General features: G+C 48.8%; 1 protein-coding gene across 2 annotated transcripts; it reads right to left on the reverse strand.

Moving 5' to 3' along the window:
• Nucleotides 1–800: 800 nt before the first annotated feature.
• LOC100125499 (3-hydroxy-3-methylglutaryl-coenzyme A reductase) lies at nucleotides 801–13758 on the reverse strand. Of its 2 annotated transcripts, none has more exons than XM_023958829.2 (20): nucleotides 13588–13758; nucleotides 13165–13377; nucleotides 9373–9484; nucleotides 9217–9304; nucleotides 9058–9142; nucleotides 8875–8980; nucleotides 8422–8528; nucleotides 8228–8344; nucleotides 7991–8151; nucleotides 7461–7705; nucleotides 7228–7391; nucleotides 4385–4579; nucleotides 4154–4312; nucleotides 3307–3464; nucleotides 3102–3207; nucleotides 2783–2953; nucleotides 2359–2499; nucleotides 1569–1727; nucleotides 1214–1368; nucleotides 801–941 (listed from the first exon to the last, which is right to left on the reverse strand). In XM_023958829.2, the coding sequence occupies exons 2-20, from the start codon at nucleotides 13327–13329 to the stop codon at nucleotides 917–919; spliced, it is 2619 nt and encodes an 872-aa protein (XP_023814597.1). In that variant the 5' UTR covers nucleotides 13330–13377; nucleotides 13588–13758; the 3' UTR covers nucleotides 801–916. The 2 variants fall into 2 exon arrangements, with proteins under 2 accessions (XP_023814597.1, XP_023814596.1); XM_023958828.2 differs by having other exon boundaries at nucleotides 13557–13735.
• Between the last annotated feature and the right edge of the window lie 4962 nt (nucleotides 13759–18720).

Below are 18720 nucleotides of genomic sequence, written 5' to 3' on the forward strand. Positions count from 1 at the left end.
ATGTGCAGGTGTGAACAGGTAGGAGCTCTGATCCATGAGGAAAAAAGTAACACAATGACAAACATCTAAGACATAGTAATCAGATTACTGAATAAAGCAGACATGTCCTTAACTTTGAGAAGTTAATTTTAATGCGGTTTGATTCACATTTTAAGCCAAAAAAGAGACGACATCCAGAAACTCAACCACATCCTGGTGACATTAAAGTCTTTCTTGATGAAAAGTCGTGGAACGGAAGGAGGCGTGGCTTGCTGCATCCAAACATTCAGCCTCAGAAGGCTCTGGTACGGAGGCTCGGCAGGCTCAAAGATAGTTATTTACTGTTTCTCCTTCATGACTGAGGTGAACTCATGTCTGCAATGATGCTTTTCTGTTTATGAAGGAAATAAAATATAAGACTGAATATTGTTATTTAGAGAAATATTTTAATGGAAACAACAGATCATAATCAATATTAAAATAATAAATAGGAAACTTTGATCTGAAGATAAACCAAACGTGTACACAGATCCATGACAGGAACAGCTGTTGGCTCCTATGGGGGGGGGGGGGGGGGGGCAGATTATCATCCAACAACGAATGAGATTTTATTCAAATCAATGACAGAAATACCCCCCATTAAAACAGACCTATTTGGTCCCTCTGGGTTCTGGTGGCTGCAGCCGGTTTGGGTCTCACAGCTGTGTGAGACACCAGGTTCTGCAGAAACCCATCCTGGAGCCTGACGGAACCAGGCGGTCCAGAACAGTCCTTGGCAGACCGGAGCAGCGTGCTTCCCGGCGGCAGAAATCAGACTGTGCTTCATTTCGGAACTTCACTGCTTTATTGGTCATTCGATAAAATTCATATCAGATGATGAAAACAGTAAAGGCTGCGTCTGTCGGTGCACAGCGCCCCCTCATGGTGAGTTTCTGCTTCAGTTCTGCAGGTTCACTTTGGACCTGCAGACAGAACCACATCACATCTGTCAGCTCAAACACCTGAAGGGCTTCAGGTTCTTATCAGAGAACACATCAACAAGCAGCCCTGCTGGTGAAATGAGCCTTTTTTCTTTCTCCTCTGCAGTCAAACAGGAAAAGTTCTCCTCCTTTCAGCTTCAAACGCTCAGATGACAAAAGTTCTGGTTCTAGTTTCTCCCCGGTTTCTGGACACTAAGTCCAGCCGACGCTCAGCAGCTGCACCAGTTTGGGTGAGTCCGAGCTGCTGTGCTCACCTGTTGTGGGTCATGTGACTTTTGACCAGGTGTCCAGCAGCCAGAGCAGACATGAGTGACAGCTCTCCGGCCAAAACGGTGGCGCACACGACCCTGGCCAGCTGACGGGCGTTCTCTCCGGGGTGGTCCTGGCTGGCTCCTTGCACGCCCAGCATCTGTAGGTTCACGCAGCAAAGGTTCTTCATCGCCACAGTATCTTGGACGGCAGCAAGAACCCGGAGACCGTTGCAGAGCGACGTCCTGCAGCTCGGATGAAGGTGCAGAACCTTCATCCGAGCTGCAGGACGTCCGACAGGTGGACCAACAGGACAAGGAGGAGCTCCTGCTGCTCTACCTGTGCACTACAGCTGCATACCTGGAGGCAGGCTTGTTGGGGCGGCAGGTTGGTGCCCCCCCCCACGGTACCCAGCTCAATGGAGGGCATGGTGCAGCTAATGTACAGGTCCTCCCCCATCGGTCCGGATGGTTCCATGAGAGTGATGCAGTTACTGCTGCCGACCGCCTGGGCCGGGTCCTGGACCGATCGCAAAACACAGAACATGTCAGCAGCCATGAAGGGACCACAGAACCACATGGAACCAGAGAGCTACAGGTACCACATACAGAACCATAGTGGACGACGCAGAACCAGATAGAAACCCGGGGAACAACATAATAAACTACATAGAAATACAGACAACCACACACAGAACCACAAAGAAACAAATACACATGCAAAACCACATAGAATCACCTACAGAAACACAGTGGGCTACACAGAACCATACAGAACCAGAGAACTACAGGAACCTCATACTGAATCATACTGGGGAACACAGAACCACTAAATTATAAAACCTTAGAGAACCCCAGGGAACTACATGTTTGACTACATAGAAAAAAAGACAACCACACAGAACCACATGAAACCAAGAAGAGAGCAAAGAACTCAGACTACCCCCCCTCCCAGAACCACACAGAACCACAGAGAACGAAATACAAAACCTTACAGAAACCCAGGGAACTACATAATTGACTACATAGAAAAATAGAAAACCACACAGAACCACAGAGAACCTCAAACAGAACCACATGAAACCACGAAGAGAGCACAAGAACTCAGACTATCCCCCCTAGAACCACACAGAACCTCACTGCTGCTGTACCTGTCCACAAGCTATGTAGATGGCAGCCACCAGATTGGCTGCATGAGCGTTGAACCCTCCAATGCTGCCCGCCATAGCTGAGCCCACCAGGTTCTTCTGGATGTTGACCTCAACCAGAGCCGCCGTGGTTGTCTTCAGAACCTGGAACACAGGAGAGCACTGGGTCAAACAGAACCTGGAGAGGTTACATCAGAACGCTGGACAGGCGTCAGATGTATTCAGACAGGAAAACATGGAAAATGGAGCTTTGCTCTGCATTTATCGTCATGTTTGTTAAGACATCTGAAGGATTTTCATTTCATATCAGACTCTCTTCACAAGTCATGGACTTCAGGTTTTTGTCCATTTCTGTGAAAGAACTTCTGCAGATCTCCAAATCTAAAACTTGAAGTGTGCATCTGTGAGTCTGCGTGTGCGGTCCTACCTCCTGGACCACCTTGGAGGGGATGGTGGCCTCGCACACCGCTGACTTGCCTCTGCCTTCGATCCAGTTGATGGCAGCTGGTTTCTTGTCGGTGCAGAAGTTCCCGCTGACAGCGACCACCTGCAGCTCAGGGAAGTGCTGCTGCAGCAGGCCGAGCGCCTGCTCCGTGCCCTGCACAAACACACATTAATGCTTCAGGTCACATGACATGTTGTCCGACAGGACGCTTGAGCTTACACTGAGAAAACAGCAGGATAAGAGCACGGATTCTGCTACAGATCTTCATACCTGAGCTAGAACACGATGACCTGGAGCCTACCTTAGAGATCATATTCATTCCCATGGCGTCTCCCGTCGTGGCGTGGAACCGGATGTAAAGATTCCTCCCAGCAAGTCCAACCAGCAACCTCTGCAGACGAGCAAACCTGCAAACAAGAGCTGCATCATTTCTCCACGCAATATCACAGTGGGAGTCCGTCTCAGAAAGCCAAGTCTGGTTCTGTCAGTGAGGAACCTGGATTTACCTGCTGGTGTTGTCGAAAGCCTCCTTGACTGCCTGAAAGCCATCAGTGCTCTCCAGCCAGGCCCTGACTTCTGCTGCACTGCAGGCAGAGGGCAGCCGGACCACCGGTCCACGAGTCATGCTGTCAGCCAGGATTCGACTGCTAGCTCCACCTGCCAGCTTCAGGACAGAACGGGCGATCAGTGTGCTACCACGCATCCTAAATCCAGACAACAACTGAACCGTCCTTTCACTGTTGCCCAAAAAAACCTCGATGTTGGCAGATCTGTGCTCTGTGCTGTATTGTCAAACATTGCTGTTGACAGTACTGTAAACATCCAGCCAGAGCTGCCAAAGGGTTGCTTTTTTTTGCAGATGACATTCTGTTGGGTCCATTGAACCAGGACCTTCAGGGTGCACTGGGGAAGCTCACAGTGTGAAGCAGGTTAAGTTAGAATCGGCATCTCCAGGTCAAAGGTCATGGTTTCTCAGATTAAAGGAGATTGCCATCTCTGAGTAGGTAAGGGGCTCCTGCCCAGGGGGAGGAGTTTAAGTGTTTTGGAGTCTTGTTCAACACAAAAGGCCCGCTGAGGTGGCTCATCGTTTATACTAAATGCCTGCTAGACAACGTGCCCGAAAAGGTGTTCTGGGAGGAGGCAAGACCCAGAACACACTTGAGAGTCTCCCAGCCGGTGGAAGATGGACGGTTGGACAGACGAGAAGGAATATTTGCTGTACAACCTTGAAGTTTATGTTGGACCATTTGTCCTGCCTTTGAAAATGTCCCAAATAACAGCGTCACACACTGAGACGCTGTAAGCACACATCAAAGTGTTGCGAAGAGTGTGTTTGTTTGCTGAGACACTCACAGCGATCGCTCGGCAGCCACGGTTGGTGCTCGCCACCAAGCAGCCCTCAGTGGTTGCCATGGGAACCTGGAACTGCTTGCCATCGAGGTGAAGTGGTCCGGCCACTCCCACTGGAACGGGTACGTATCCGATCACGTTCTCACAGCAGGTGCCGATCACCTGGACACAGAGCTGTGTGAGACTGGAGCTCAGAGCTGCAGCAGGATTCCAGAGTCCCGTTGGCGCTGTCACCTTGGAGTAGTCGTAGCCGACGTACGGCAGCGAGGCCAGCGCCGAGGGGCAGGGAAGCTTTGAGGAAATCATCTGTCGTCGTATGGCCACTCCTCTCTCAGGTGTCTCCATTAGGGCCTCCAGTTTGTAAGCAGGGATGTGCCTGGAGGCCACCAGCAGCATGACCTCCGCATCACTCAGGAATTTTGGTCCCATCTGCGAAACAGAAAGACTTTAAGGATTTTCCTGCATCGTCGTCTGAGGTCCTTCCATTGACTGTATTTTTTCTTTCTTTCTTTTTTAACCCTATTCCTGTCCAACAGCTGAGCACAGCGAGTGTTTTGGACATTTTTTACTGTTACAACAAGGAGTTGGGAAGCTTTTGACACACAAGGTGTATATTTGAATAAACCTCTTTTTTAATTTAGGTTAAACTTTATTTGTGTTCATTACATTTGTATCATTTTTTTGTTGGACTGGACGGAAAAGAAGAAGAAGAGGAAAGAACGGAAGGATGTTAGAGACGGGGGGGGGGGGGGGGGTTAAGGGAACTGAAGACAGGGGGAAAGGGGGAGTTTAGGAATTCTGGAGGATGATTACAGAGGAGGTGGGGGGGCACAATCATTAAGCAACAAGATGCTGGAGAATTATCATCATTACTGTCTGGTGTACATGTTAGTCAAAAGGGGCGGGGCCTGTCCACACACATACTCAAGTGTTACAAACATACCTGTCGTCTCCAACGTCTTCACGCACAATTGTGTCAACATGTACTCAACATATGCAAACCAACTCACATAAAACATTTCATTCTGTCACACATACAATTTGTTCAAAGGTGAGCGGACACCTGTGTTCAGGTGGGCGTTCATGTTCTGCTGAGGTGGATGATGAAATGCAAAAAGAGGGAGAGCGCCCGAAAGTGCACAGAAATAACTGTCTAATCTAAACTCATATCACCCTCTTCTTCTCTTTTCCATTCAATCCAACAAGAAATTATGTAAATAAAGTTTAGCCTCAAAAGCTTCAGGGGTTTATACAAATATATACCTCGCATGTCAGAAGATTCATAAGCCCCCATTGTAAGAGTGAAATGTGTCCAACACAAGAAGCCTTCAGCTCTGGGGCCTCATTTATAATCGTTGTGTACGCACAAAAGAAGGCGTACGCCACTCTCTACGCAATAGTTGAGATTTATAAAAAGCAAACTTGACGGGAAAATGTGCAGTCCTTCACGCAAGCTCTGACCCAGGCGTACGCACAAAAACGGGTGAAATGAGAAACGGCGACACCGTCGGCAGATGGAAGAAACACGTGAAAGTGACAATGACAATACTGCCTCTCAGAAATAACATGAAGACTTCACAAAGCAAGTCTCACAATTAACAGCTACACCAACACCCGTTTGATTGATCAGCAGTGAAACAAACAAAGAAAATCAAACGAAAATTACAACAGAAAATCAAATGAACACATATTTGCAGAAAGAAAAGTGAAATATGTTCTACAATATTGGCATGTTGTGCAATTCATCCTCATAAATAATAAAGTTAACAGAACGAAATAATGTACAAAACTGATATTCTCGTCAGTGTGTCCGTCTGGCGGAGCAGATATGGGTGCAATCAGACAGACAGATGGATAGATAGAGAGAGATGCATTAATTGTCCACTAGGGAAAGTTGTTTTCATAGTAAAACATTTCTTTATAAGCTACAGAATTATGGTATTCATGCATATGCCTTTAGTTTGTTTTATTCTTGATAAAACAATGTATGGCGTATGTCTCAACCATTCAGAAAGCAACAAGAAATTACATTTGCGCTGAACAATTTCCCATTTCCACATCGATTATTCCCGACATCTGTAGCTTGTCAGATGTAATTAAATGGAGGGAAATAAAATGCCCCATCACAATGCGTAATGACGCACAATGGCTGATCTTGCGCTCTTAGAAGATGTGGCAAATGGAAGACTTCGGAGTGAACGCATCTTTAGACAGCAAGAAGACTTGCTGGCAAACGAGGATGACTGGCTCATGAGCCGGTTCCGACTTCCTCGAGCCGTCCAGTTGGACCTCTGCGGGCTTTTGGGGGTGTGTCACCCGGTGCATCTGGCGCGTCGGTGTCCCCCTGCGCCTCAGTCACCACTCCACTTAAAAGGGATTCCCCAATTATTGCCGCCAGTCTCTCATCAGGAGGGGTCAGCTCCGGTGTCCCCCCCCCCACACACCCGTGGCAGACACGGGTGTGTGTGTGTGGGGGGGGGGGGGGGGGGGGGCATGCAGTGCCAGACGTTTTTTTGCCTCGACTTTGATGTCCGACCATTTCACTCACGTGCCTTTTTGGCATTAGTAATGCCCACACTGTGCCCTCCAAACAACATTCTTCTCCTCTTTTCCACCTCGCCAACGATAACTTGACCTTCATATTGAGTGTAGTTACGTTTTTTTGATTTCCTCTCGGTTTTTGCCATGGTTTCGCAATCAATGAATATTCATTTGTGGGCGTTTCACGGACTATTTATGGGCAACTATGGGCGTGTCATGTAGCCGCTAAAGCTGCGCTGCATTTAGAATCGGTTGTGATTTATTAAGGGAAAGATGCGTAGGATGTGCGTGCGCACGGTTTTAGAAATCCGAATATTTCTGTGCGTACGCACGTCCTAGTTTTCATCCGTACGCCACTTCTGACGCAAATCCTACGCAAAGTTTTATAAATGAGGCCCCTGGTCTGTTTGCTAAGAACAAGTAAAAACATTTTTTTTTTTTATTCTGCCACCGCTTCATTCATATCATTACTCCGGGCCCCACTATCCATGGAGACCTGTTGAAAGGACAGCAGGAGTGTTGTGGTCACGACTCACCTCAGGGTTGCTGAAAATGGCCACACAGTCAGGCAGGGCTCTGGGCTTCTCTGGGATCCTGGGCTGGGGCGTCTCCGGCTTCAGCTCCTCCTCCTCCTCTCCGATGACAAACAAGCTCCTTTGCTGACGGTCGGCGGCGACAGGAATCGGCCGGATGACCTGATCTGAGGGGAGGAATCAGAATTGTAACCTAGCATAGGGGCATCTGCTGCTACTACCGAGGACAAGCTCACCGTTGTCCTTCCTGTCAGGGGCCCTGGGGGTCGCACGCACGGGGGGCACACACGGGGAAGCTGGCGGCTGCTTTATGCAGCAGGTCTCTGTGGGGTCCAGGCTTAGGACTGGGGGAGACATAGTGATGGGGTTTCTCAGAGACAGCGTGGACTCCACCTCCGCCTGCTCAAAGAAAATGTACTTGACAGCCAGCAGCAGGGCCAACGCCAGACAGATGACCTGCTCCACGTCCATGCTGACCATCCTGCAGAGGAACAGAGACGCCGTTTACCGAGGAGAACGGTTCCCTTCAGCCAGAAAGGAGGCAGCTTCAGCTCTCAATGCTACTGAGGGGAACTCAAAACAACCAAGAATACCAGGATGTGGATTTTAGTTCTCCGATTTAGCGAAATTTAGTCACAGAACCAGCCGAAAAAACCTGTCATTTACACCAAAGCTTCCTGCTGTCACTGCTGAGTGCCAGCAGAACAAGTGCACAAAAGGAGCTGAATGACCTGGGGACAGAATATTAAGGAGGGGGGGGTTGTACCTGGTCAGGTAGAAGTGCCAGAGGGGCTTGTCGGGTTCGATCCTTCTGGTTGAGAACTGGTCCAGCTCCATGCTAACCTGCAGGACGTCCTCTGTGCTGTTCCTGGACGACGGGCTGGAGACCCAGCGGCTGTGGGCGTGTACCATCACCAGACCCAGGGACTGCGGGAGCAGAGGGGGGTGACGGAGGGTCCAGAAAGACCAGAACCAAGAAAGGAAGGGCCTTGAGCGGCGTTACCATGATCATCTTGACCCTCTGGGTGACGGGGTTTGGCTTGTTGTCCTCCTCCTCCATCACTCTGGAAAAATGGCTGAGCTGCCAGATGGGATGGCCCTCCTGACTCTCACGGGACAGCTGCACGACAAAGAGCGCACACTAAGCACACAACGCCGCCGTGCACGGACACACACACACTCACAGGGAGCCCTTACCTCCAGGACGAGCGAGACGCACGCGGGGAAAAAAGTCATGAACACGAAGTAGTTGGCCAGCACAGACATGCATCCAAAGCCACACATGATCTCCAGCTGCCTCACACCTGGAAGACACACACGGGATCTCACAACAGCAACACAACAGGAGGAGTGCAAACACAGATCTTCATCTCCTCTTCATCAGGCAGCAGGCGTGTGGCTGAGCAGCTAACATCTGTATAAGTTCAAAGGTTTGGTTGGGAGCTTCTCTGTTGGTGATGAAGCAGACGTTTGTGTTGGAGCAGAAGTTCTGAGAAGATTTCCAGTTTTTCCTAGACTTTGATTGCAGAGCAAAACGCCGTGCTCCCCACCAAACATCCAGACCTCCAGACAGCCGAGGCTCTCCATAAGTTCTGGTTTAAAGGTCAATCTTCTGATCGATTGACTGATGTCCGTCTGTCTGCTGCACACCTGACATGGTTCCCACTCCGATCACCAGGCACTCCACCAGGGCATCCAGGGTGAAGGTGGGCCCGAGCACAGCCATGCCCGAGGCGATATTGTCCCTCACTTCATCCTGCAGACCAAACACCCATCTTCAGCCAGATCTTTTATCTCAGAGCAGCTCTGCCAAACGGACGCCTCCGTCTGTACCTGCGAGCTGGAGCTCAGGGCGAACCGGGCCAGGGCACACGCTTTGGACAGGTCAATGAGGAGCAGGAAGAAGGGCAGGGCCTCGCTGAAGGACGGAAAACAGCTTCAGAGCTAGAACAGACATCCGTTTCCACCCCACTTGACACGCTGCGTCCTTACTTCAGGCCGGTGAGCTCCTTATCAAAGAAGTGGATGACCACCGTGCTGAACACGAAGCTGGAGAAGATGGTGAAGAGCCCAGCGATGCCTGCAAGACACCAGAGTCAGCGGAGCCGCAGACGACCCCCGCGCCACCCCAGGCCGGCCCACACTCACCCAGGATGTACTTGGATCCCAGCTGCCTCAGGCTGCGGAACTGGAAGTAGATGTAGAGGATGGCGATGCAGCGGGTGATGGTCAGGATGATGATGTCACTGCTCAGAACTTCCTGTGGAAACAGGAAGAAAGAACAGAAGCTCAGAGATGATCGAGATCTGCAGATCTGGAACCAGAGAAACGTCAGAACCGAGTCCCACATTGGCTGCAAGACTGCAGGAATTCACATCCGAGGTCAGGGTTCTTGAGCGGGAATACATCCATTTTGACACGAGCTGCGTTTGTGAGTCCATGTGTGTCTGTGAGGCCATGTGTGTTTGTGAGGCCATGTGTGTTTGTGAGGCCATGTGTGTCTGTGAGTCCATGTGTGTTTGTGAGGCCAAGTGTGTTTGTGAGTCCATATGTGTTTGTGAGGCCATGTGTGTTTGTGAGGCCATGTGTGTTTGTGAGGCCATGTGTGTTTGTGAGTCCATGTGTGTCTGTGAGTCCATGTGTGTTTGTGAGTCCATGTGTGTTTGTGAGGCCATGTGTGTTTGTGAGGCCATGTGTGTCTGTGAGTCCATGTGTGTTTGTGAGGCCAAGTGTGTTTGTGAGTCCATATGTGTTTGTGAGGCCATGTGTGTTTGTGAGGCCATGTGTGTTTGTGAGTCCATGTGTGTCTGTGAGTCCATGTGTGTTTGTGAGGCCATGTGTGTTTGTGAGGCCATGTGTGTTTGTGAGGCCATGTGTGTCTGTGAGTCCATGTGTGTTTGTGAGGCCAAGTGTGTTTGTGAGTCCATATGTGTTTGTGAGGCCATGTGTGTTTGTGAGGCCATGTGTGTTTGTGAGGCCATGTGTGTTTGTGAGTCCATGTGTGTCTGTGAGTCCATGTGTGTTTGTGAGTCCATGTGTGTTTGTGAGGCCATGTGTGTTTGTGAGGCCATGTGTGTTTGTGAGTCCATGTGTGTTTGTGAGGCCATGTGTGTTTGTGAGGCCATGTGTGTTTGTGAGGCCATGTGTGTTTGTGAGTCCATGTGTGTCTGTGAGTCCAAGTGTGTCTGTGAGGCCAAGTGTGTCTGTGAGGCCATGTGTGTTTGTGAGGCCATGTGTGTTTGTGAGGCCATGTGTGTTTGTGAGTCCATGTGTGTTTGTGAGGCCATGTGTGTCTGTGAGTCCATGTGTGTTTGTGAGTCCATGTGTGTCTGTGAGTCCATGTGTGTTTGTGAGGCCAAGTGTGTTTGTGAGTCCATATGTGTTTGTGAGGCCATGTGTGTTTGTGAGGCCATGTGTGTTTGTGAGGCCAAGTGTGTTTGTGAGGCCATGTGTGTCTGTGAGTCCATGTGTGTTTGTGAGGCCAAGTGTGTTTGTGAGTCCATATGTGTTTGTGAGGCCATGTGTGTTTGTGAGTCCATGTGTGTTTGTGAGGCCATGTGTGTCTGTGAGTCCATGTGTGTTTGTGAGGCCAAGTGTGTTTGTGAGTCCATATGTGTTTGTGAGGCCATGTGTGTTTGTGAGGCCATGTGTGTTTGTGAGGCCATGTGTGTTTGTGAGTCCATGTGTGTCTGTGAGTCCATGTGTGTTTGTGAGTCCATGTGTGTTTGTGAGGCCATGTGTGTTTGTGAGGCCATGTGTGTTTGTGAGTCCATGTGTGTTTGTGAGGCCATGTGTGTTTGTGAGGCCATGTGTGTTTGTGAGGCCATGTGTGTTTGTGAGTCCATGTGTGTCTGTGAGTCCAAGTGTGTCTGTGAGGCCAAGTGTGTCTGTGAGGCCATGTGTGTTTGTGAGGCCATGTGTGTTTGTGAGGCCATGTGTGTTTGTGAGTCCATGTGTGTCTGTGAGTCCAAGTGTGTCTGTGAGGCCATGTGTGTTTGTGAGGCCATGTGTGTTTGTGAGGCCATGTGTGTTTGTGAGGCCATGTGTGTTTGTGAGGCCATGTGTGTTTGTGAGGCCATGTGTGTCTGTGAGGCCATGTGTGTTTGTGAGGCCATGTGTGTTTGTGAGGCCATGTGTGTTTGTGAGGCCATGTGTGTTTGTGAGGCCATGTGTGTTTGTGAGGCCATGTGTGTCTGTGAGTCCATGTGTGTCTGTGAGGCCATGTGTGTCTGTGAGTCCAAGTGTGTCTGTGAGGCCATGTGTGTTTGTGAGGCCATGTGTGTTTGTGAGGCCATGTGTGTTTGTGAGGCCATGTGTGTTTGTGAGTCCATGTGTGTCTGTGAGTCCAAGTGTGTTTGTGAGTCCATGTGTGTCTGTGAGTCCATGTGTGTTTGTGAGGCCAAGTGTGTTTGTGAGTCCATGTGTGTCTGTGAGGCCATGTGTGTTTGTGAGTCCATGTGTGTTTGTGAGGCCATGTGTGTTTGTGAGTCCATGTGTGTCTGTGAGTCCAAGTGTGTTTGTGAGTCCATGTGTGTCTGTGAGGCCATGTGTGTTTGTGAGGCCATGTGTGTTTGTGAGGCCATGTGTGTTTGTGAGTCCATGTGTGTCTGTGAGTCCATATGTGTTTGTGAGTCCATATGTGTTTGTGAGGCCATGTATGTTTGTGAGGCCATGTGTGTCTGTGAGTCCATGTGTGTCTGTGAGTCCAAGTGTGTTTGTGAGTCCATGTGTGTCTGTGAGTCCAAGTGTGTTTGTGAGTCCATGTGTGTTTGTGAGGCCATGTATGTTTTAGAGGCCATGTGTGTCTGTGAGTCCATGTGTGTCTGTGAGTCCAAGTGTGTTTGTGAGTCCATGTGTGTCTGTGAGTCCAAGTGTGTCTGTGAGTCCAAGTGTGTCTGTGAGTCCATATGTGTTTGTGAGGCCAAGTGTGTTTGTGAGTCCATATGTGTTTGTGAGGCCAAGTGTGTTTGTGAGGCCATGTGTGTTTGTGAGGCCATGTGTGTCTGTGAGGCCATGTGTGTTTGTTTCTTTGTGCGTATGTGTGTCTTTGTGCTTTCTGGGGTGGGGGACACAGAAGGCTAAAAACAATCTCCATGTAAGACTCTGCTGCATCTGTGGACCCCAGCTCTGTTTCCATGGTAACTGAGCGGGTCAGAGGTTCAACCTGCTCTGCTTCAGCTTTTCAAAACAGACGTCAGACAACAGTTCATCTCTGAAGCTCCGCCTCCACAGCGTCATCACAGCCAGGTGGGCGGAGCTGCTGTCAGGTGAGGCCACGTCTGAGCACTCTTAGGAGGAGCTGCGGCAGGAGAGTCGCTCCCGATTGGATAGTTTCTGGTTCGATTGCTACAGAGAAATCCCTGAGCAGGACACTGAACCATCAGCACGTGGGACAGGGCGGGACAAGCTTCGGAGCCCCATGGAGGGGGCAAGTGGAGCAAGGTTAGGGTCAGGAGGTCAGGGTTAACTTTGAGCAAAGTGGTTCATAAAACAGACAACAACGCACATCCTGACTGTTTTATGACGTAAGCGCTAAGGCGGGATGCTGAGGTCCACGCAGCCGCCTGCGTCTGCGCTGACGATGGTCAAGGTGTGCAGAGGAGAGAGAGTGCAGAAGGGAGGACAGTGCACAAAAGAAAGATCCAAAATGTGCAAAGTGGATTGTGTTTTGTCAGGGCTTGCCAGTTAGGTTAGTGAAATCCCATGGAGCATGTTTTCTGCACGCTGTCTGAACATGTTTTAATGCATGCAGGCCTCTAGTCAACCAACCCATCATTTTATAAAAAATGGTCTTTTGTTTTTGCAAGCTCCACCACTCTGAGGGCCCCTAGACACGAGGTCCTGATGCCCATGTGGTGGGTCAGGAGGTGAACGCTCTTCTGACAAACCCCCACAGACACAACCCGGCTGCAGTGACAGGTTCTGGCCCGGCTCACTCACCTCCTCCTGTTTGGGGCAGTCCAGGTTCCAGCCGCAGATGTGGTCGCTGCTGGTGAACATGTTCATGGACAGCAGGCAGATGGTGAGGGTCACGGTGCCCACGATGACCTCCCATGGATGAGAGGCCACCAGGAGGCCGTGGGCGCGGAACAGAGAGCCGAGCATGGCTGTGGTGGAGCGGATCTTCTTCAGCAGGAGGGTGGAGGCTCAAACCTGCAAGACAGACAACCCAATCGGATCACTTCCTTTCCATCAGGTCAGAAGCCAGAGCCGGTTCTCCTGAGGTCCAAGCTGCACCAGGAGAAGCCTTCATCAGAGCTCTGCCTCCTCTCCATCACTTCAGCTGCTCTAAGGAGCTTAGCAGATCAGTGCACTAAAAATACGCGGCTCACCTGGGCTGTCCGTCTCCGTCAGAACTCTCACCTGCGCCGCAGCAGACACTCTCCGACCTGTCGGAACCGAACCGCCGTCAGACTGAGGCCGCTGGAGCTGCGGTGCTTCCACCCCCCCGGAGGCTGCGGCGGCGCCGGCGGCTCACACCCCGCCACCCCGTGGAACCATCGGACGCTGCGGCATCAGCCGAGGCTGCAGCCAATCACGGCGCGCGCAGCGTCCACAAACCCTGACGTCACGGCCGCAGCCCCCGCCTCCTTCCCTACACGAGGACACGGGAGGGGCGTGGCCACGAGGACGCCTGATGTTGGCAGACAATCGGAGCGCGAGGAGCTGAGCGATCATTAATTTCCTGCTCTTGGTGTTTATCTGCCTTGAACCTAAAGTTGAACACAGCGATGATCACGAAAACCATTGAGAAACAAATACTCAAAGTGTTTTTTTTTAGTTAAAACGGGTTTAAAACTAGAATTACTCAAAAACAAAACTGTGAAAACGAAAACTGTCTAAAAAGAAAAATTTAAAATCAAATATTATCTTTGCAAAAAGTAATACATAGATAGATAGATAGATAGATAGATAGATAGATAGATAGATAGATAGATAGATAGATAGATAGATAGATAGATAGATAGATAGATAGATAGATAGATAGATAGATGACTTTATTAATCCCACAATGGGGAAATTTCATTTATCTGTGGCAGCAACACGACATTCAGAAATAATCTATATAATATAACATCAATAAAGGACATCACAAATTACATTTATATTAGATAATTAAAAATATTACTAAAATTATTATGAAAAATTATTATCAAAAATGAGATTCTTATTAAATAAAGAAATAAATATTAAATAAATAAATACAGCTGCAAAAGTGTAAAAAACATGCGGTCTGCAAAACATGTAAACTGTAAAAAAAACATTACAAATTATTTCAAAATACAGAAATAACTAATGAAGTTCACACCAAAAACAAAAACAAACAACTGTCCAGGAACAAAAAACAATTTAAAATTGAAAAACAACAACTACAACAAAAGTAAATGAATCAATGACTAAACAGAAAAACCCCCCTGGGACCGTGGAGTGTCACTTTGACACTGTGTTGTACAGTCTGATGGCTGTGGGGAGGAATGACCTGCGGTAGCGCTCCTTCTTACACTGAGGGTGCAACAGTCTTGTGCTGAAGGAGCTGGTCAGCGCCTCTACAGTTTGGTGTAGGGGGTGGGAGGGGTTATCCATGATGGATGTTAGCTTAGCTAACATCCTCCTGTCCGCCACCTCCTCGATGGACTCAAGTGTGCAGCCCAGGACAGAGCCGGCCTTCCTAACCAGTTTGTTAAGCCTCTTCAAGTCTCTGCCTGCACTGCCCCCCGCCCAGCACACAACTCCATAAAGGACCACTGAGGCCCCCACAGAGTCATAAAAGGTCCTCAGCAGCTGTCTGCACACGCCAAAGGACCTCAGTCTCCTCAGCAGGTGAAGGCGACTCTGGCCCCTCCTGTACAGAGCATCCGTGTTGTTGGACCAGTCCAGTCCGTTGTTCAGGTGAACACCCAGATATTTAAATGTGTCCACGACCTCAATGTCTGAACCCTGGATGGTCACCGGTGACTGTGATGGTGAGGACCATGTGAAGTTTATTTTGTTAGGTACAAGTACAAGAGAATGGGGGGGATGCATCTTCAAAAAGAAATCTTTCAGCAGCAATTCCTACGTGAAATAAAGCTTGAGGTTGACTGGAACCACTGGGAAACTGGGTCGGCCTCTTTTGGCCAGTAGTAAACTGGTTCAAAACCTACTTGGAAAACAGGAAATATATTTTCTCAAGTGGAACTTTACACTGGAAACAACACAAAGTACACATGGAGTTCCCCAAGGCTCCACCATGGGCCCACTTCTGTTTAATATCTACATGCTCCCACCGGCCCAGGTTATGCAGAGTTACACAGATGACACACAGATTTATATTACAATGACAGCAGGAGGCCGAGGCCTGCAGGCTCTTGGTAAATGAATGTATTGAGGACATTAGTGACTGGATGTGATATGTAAAGACTGTTCACAAAACAAACAAAATGCTGTTACAAACAGTAAAAACAATAAACCAGTGCAATACTTAAAAATGGAAAACATAAAAAAACGGTTTAATACAAAAGTCTGTTTAAAGGTAAAACTGGAACAAAGTCTTTTTCAAATCAGACTTTTAAAAATGAGGTCAGGAGGTCACTCATACCTGAGGTGCACAAAATCAAACATTTCCAAGTAAAATAAATACACTCACAGGAGTTTAAGAAAACTGATAGCAGCTGATAGAACAGGCCTCATAGAAACCAAAAGAGATTTAGATGCAGCACCATTGCGGTTTATTTGCTTGGATTGGGTTCTGTGCAGCTGTGGATTAGGATGTACTGCAGTTTTCTCTCACACACTTCATTCCTGACCCTCTCATGTCAAAGTGCTCTCAGACGTGGCACCGGTTCTTTAGTTGGACTTGGTTAAGCGGTATGGGCGCTGACATGGTCTATAAATGTCTGAGTATTTGGTTAGATCCTTAAGAAAGTGCAAAATGGAGCAGTTTACTATGTGTACCATGCTGCAGTGCATCAACTCTTTCTAACCTCCTTCATGTGGACTTCCCTGAATTTTCTTCTTATTTTTCATCCGTTTTTTTAGGAGATTTTTACTACCGAGAAGAAGGGTCTAGGGCAGGAATGTCCAGTTAGTTTAGTCTGTTTAGTTTAGTCATTACCTATTGTTGTAACATTGGTCCATATAAATAAAATTGAATTGAACCATTCATTACATGCAGTGTTTACCAATCACCCAACGTATCATAATTGATATCTAGGCATCTCATTAAAAAATGATACTGCAAGTAAGTTTCTGTGGATCATCAAAAGATTTAAAAAAAACTCCTTGAAGGCATTACTCTCACCGTCTTTAATGAATGAGTGAGCTGTTGCTTATAAAAATGATAGAACTTCAGCATCTGCAGGGCTGCTTTACCTGTATAACTTCAGAATGACGAGCGTCGTTTATGAAGGTAACTACGGAGGCAGGTGGGAGGGAAGACGAGGATGAAGGGATGGAGGTCAGATATGAATGCAAGCAGTATGAACTAACATCAGATTGGCTCATTTTTCCCCCAATAAATCCCCCAAATAAAGAGTTGCATCTCACAGGAAAACACAGAACAAAGATTAAAATAAAAAACAAGATATACAAAAACATAAGAAGAGCAAAAACTTCACAAAATTATCCAACTAAGATATAATTAACAACCAAAAAGTACACTGAATAGGAACAAGTATTAAGATCCACTGATGACTACAGTATCTGACAGCTTCCTCATAAACAGGAGCATCTTTTCAATGAATATCATCATTTGTGCTAATGTCATCATAAGCGCTTTGTGTTTTTTACTGAAATAAAAAGCGCTATAAAAGTAAATAAAGTTTGAGTTTGTGATACCTGACACGACTCATAGTCAATATCGGTTCATTCTGAACGATCCGATTCTCTGACCTAACATGGATCCAGATCCTCTTCATCCAAACTTCCAGCAGTGAGACTCAGACAGAAATTCCTGCTACTGAACAGTTTTCCAGATTCTTGAATTTCTTCCAGATCATCAAGTTAAATGAAATCTGTGTCCAAACCAACAAGTAAACTAGAATGAATGTCAAATCCATTCACATGTTAGTTTCTAAAGTTCAGCCCACTGTTGTTTTTCCACATCCAAAGAAAAGGGAACATTCTTAGAACATTCTAGACACTGGATGGTCACATGACTTTATTCAAAGTCTAACCACACATTGGACTGGAATGATGGACCGATCCGTTTTGAAACGATTTCTTTGTGGTATGGGTTGGTTGGATGAACAACTTGCCTCAGACAGATACATCGGTTCATGGATTTGTTGTCGCACCCCTAATCTTTAATGTTCTTGAACTACAGACTATTCTTCAACGGAGAGAAGCTTGTGTGCCTTTGGCTCATGCAGGAACATTTGTGAGGCACTCAGGAAGGTGTACTGTGCCTCCTCCACAGAACTCACCTTCACACAGCTGCTGACTTCAGACGCTGTCAGCCATCCACCCGTCTGTCCGTCCGTCTGTCCGTCCGTCCGTCCATCCATCCATCCATCCATCCACCCGTCTGTCCGTCCGTCCATCCATCCATCCTTCCACCCGTCTGTCCGTCCGTCCGTCCATCCATCCATCCACCCGTCTGTCCGTCATTCCGTCCATCCATCCATCCATCCATCCATCCATCCGTCTGTCCGTCCATCCATCCATCCACCCATCCACCGGTCTGTCCGTCCGTCTGTCCGTCCGTCCGTCCGTCCATCCATCCATCCATCCATCCATCCATCCATCCGTCTGTCCGTCCATCCATCCATCCACCCGTCTGTCCGTCCGTCTGTCCGTCCGTCCGTCCGTCCGTCCGTCCATCCATCCATCCATCCATCCACCCGTCAGTCCGTCCGTCCATCCATCCATCCACCCGTCTGTCCGTCCGTCCGTCCGTCCGTCCATCCATCCATCCATCCATCCATCCATCCGTCTGTCCGTCCATCCATCCATCCACCCGTCTGTCCGTCCGTCTGTCCGTCCGTCCGTCCGTCCGTCCATCCATCCATCCACCCGTCAGTCCGTCCGTCCATCCATCCATCCACCCGTCTGTCCGTCCGTCCGTCCGTCCATCCATCCATCCATCCATCCATCCGTCTGTCCGTTCATCCATCCATCCACCCATCCACCGGTCTGTCCGTCCGTCTGTCCGTCCGTCCGTCCGTCCATCCATCCATCCACCCATCCATCCATCCATCCATCCATCCGTCTGTCCGTCCATCCATCCATCCAGCCGTCTGTCCGTCCGTCTGTCCGTCCGTCCGTCCATCCATCCATCCATCCACCCGTCTGTCCGTCCGTCCGTCCATCCATCCATCCATCCATCCACCCGTCTGTCCGTCCGTCTGTCCGTCCGTCCATCCATCCATCCACCCGTCCGTCCACCCGTCTGTCCGTCCGTCCGTCCATCCATCCATCCATCCATCCATCCATCCACCCGTCTGTCCGTCCATCCGTCCGTCCATCCATCCATCCATCCATCCATCCATCCATCCACCCGTCCGTCCGTCCGTCCGT

The sequence above is a fragment of the Oryzias latipes genome, chromosome 9 (genome assembly GCF_053564925.1).
Source record: "Oryzias latipes strain Hd-rR chromosome 9, Olatipes_Hd-rR_3.1".
Classification (NCBI taxonomy): Eukaryota; Metazoa; Chordata; class Actinopteri; order Beloniformes; family Adrianichthyidae; genus Oryzias; species Oryzias latipes.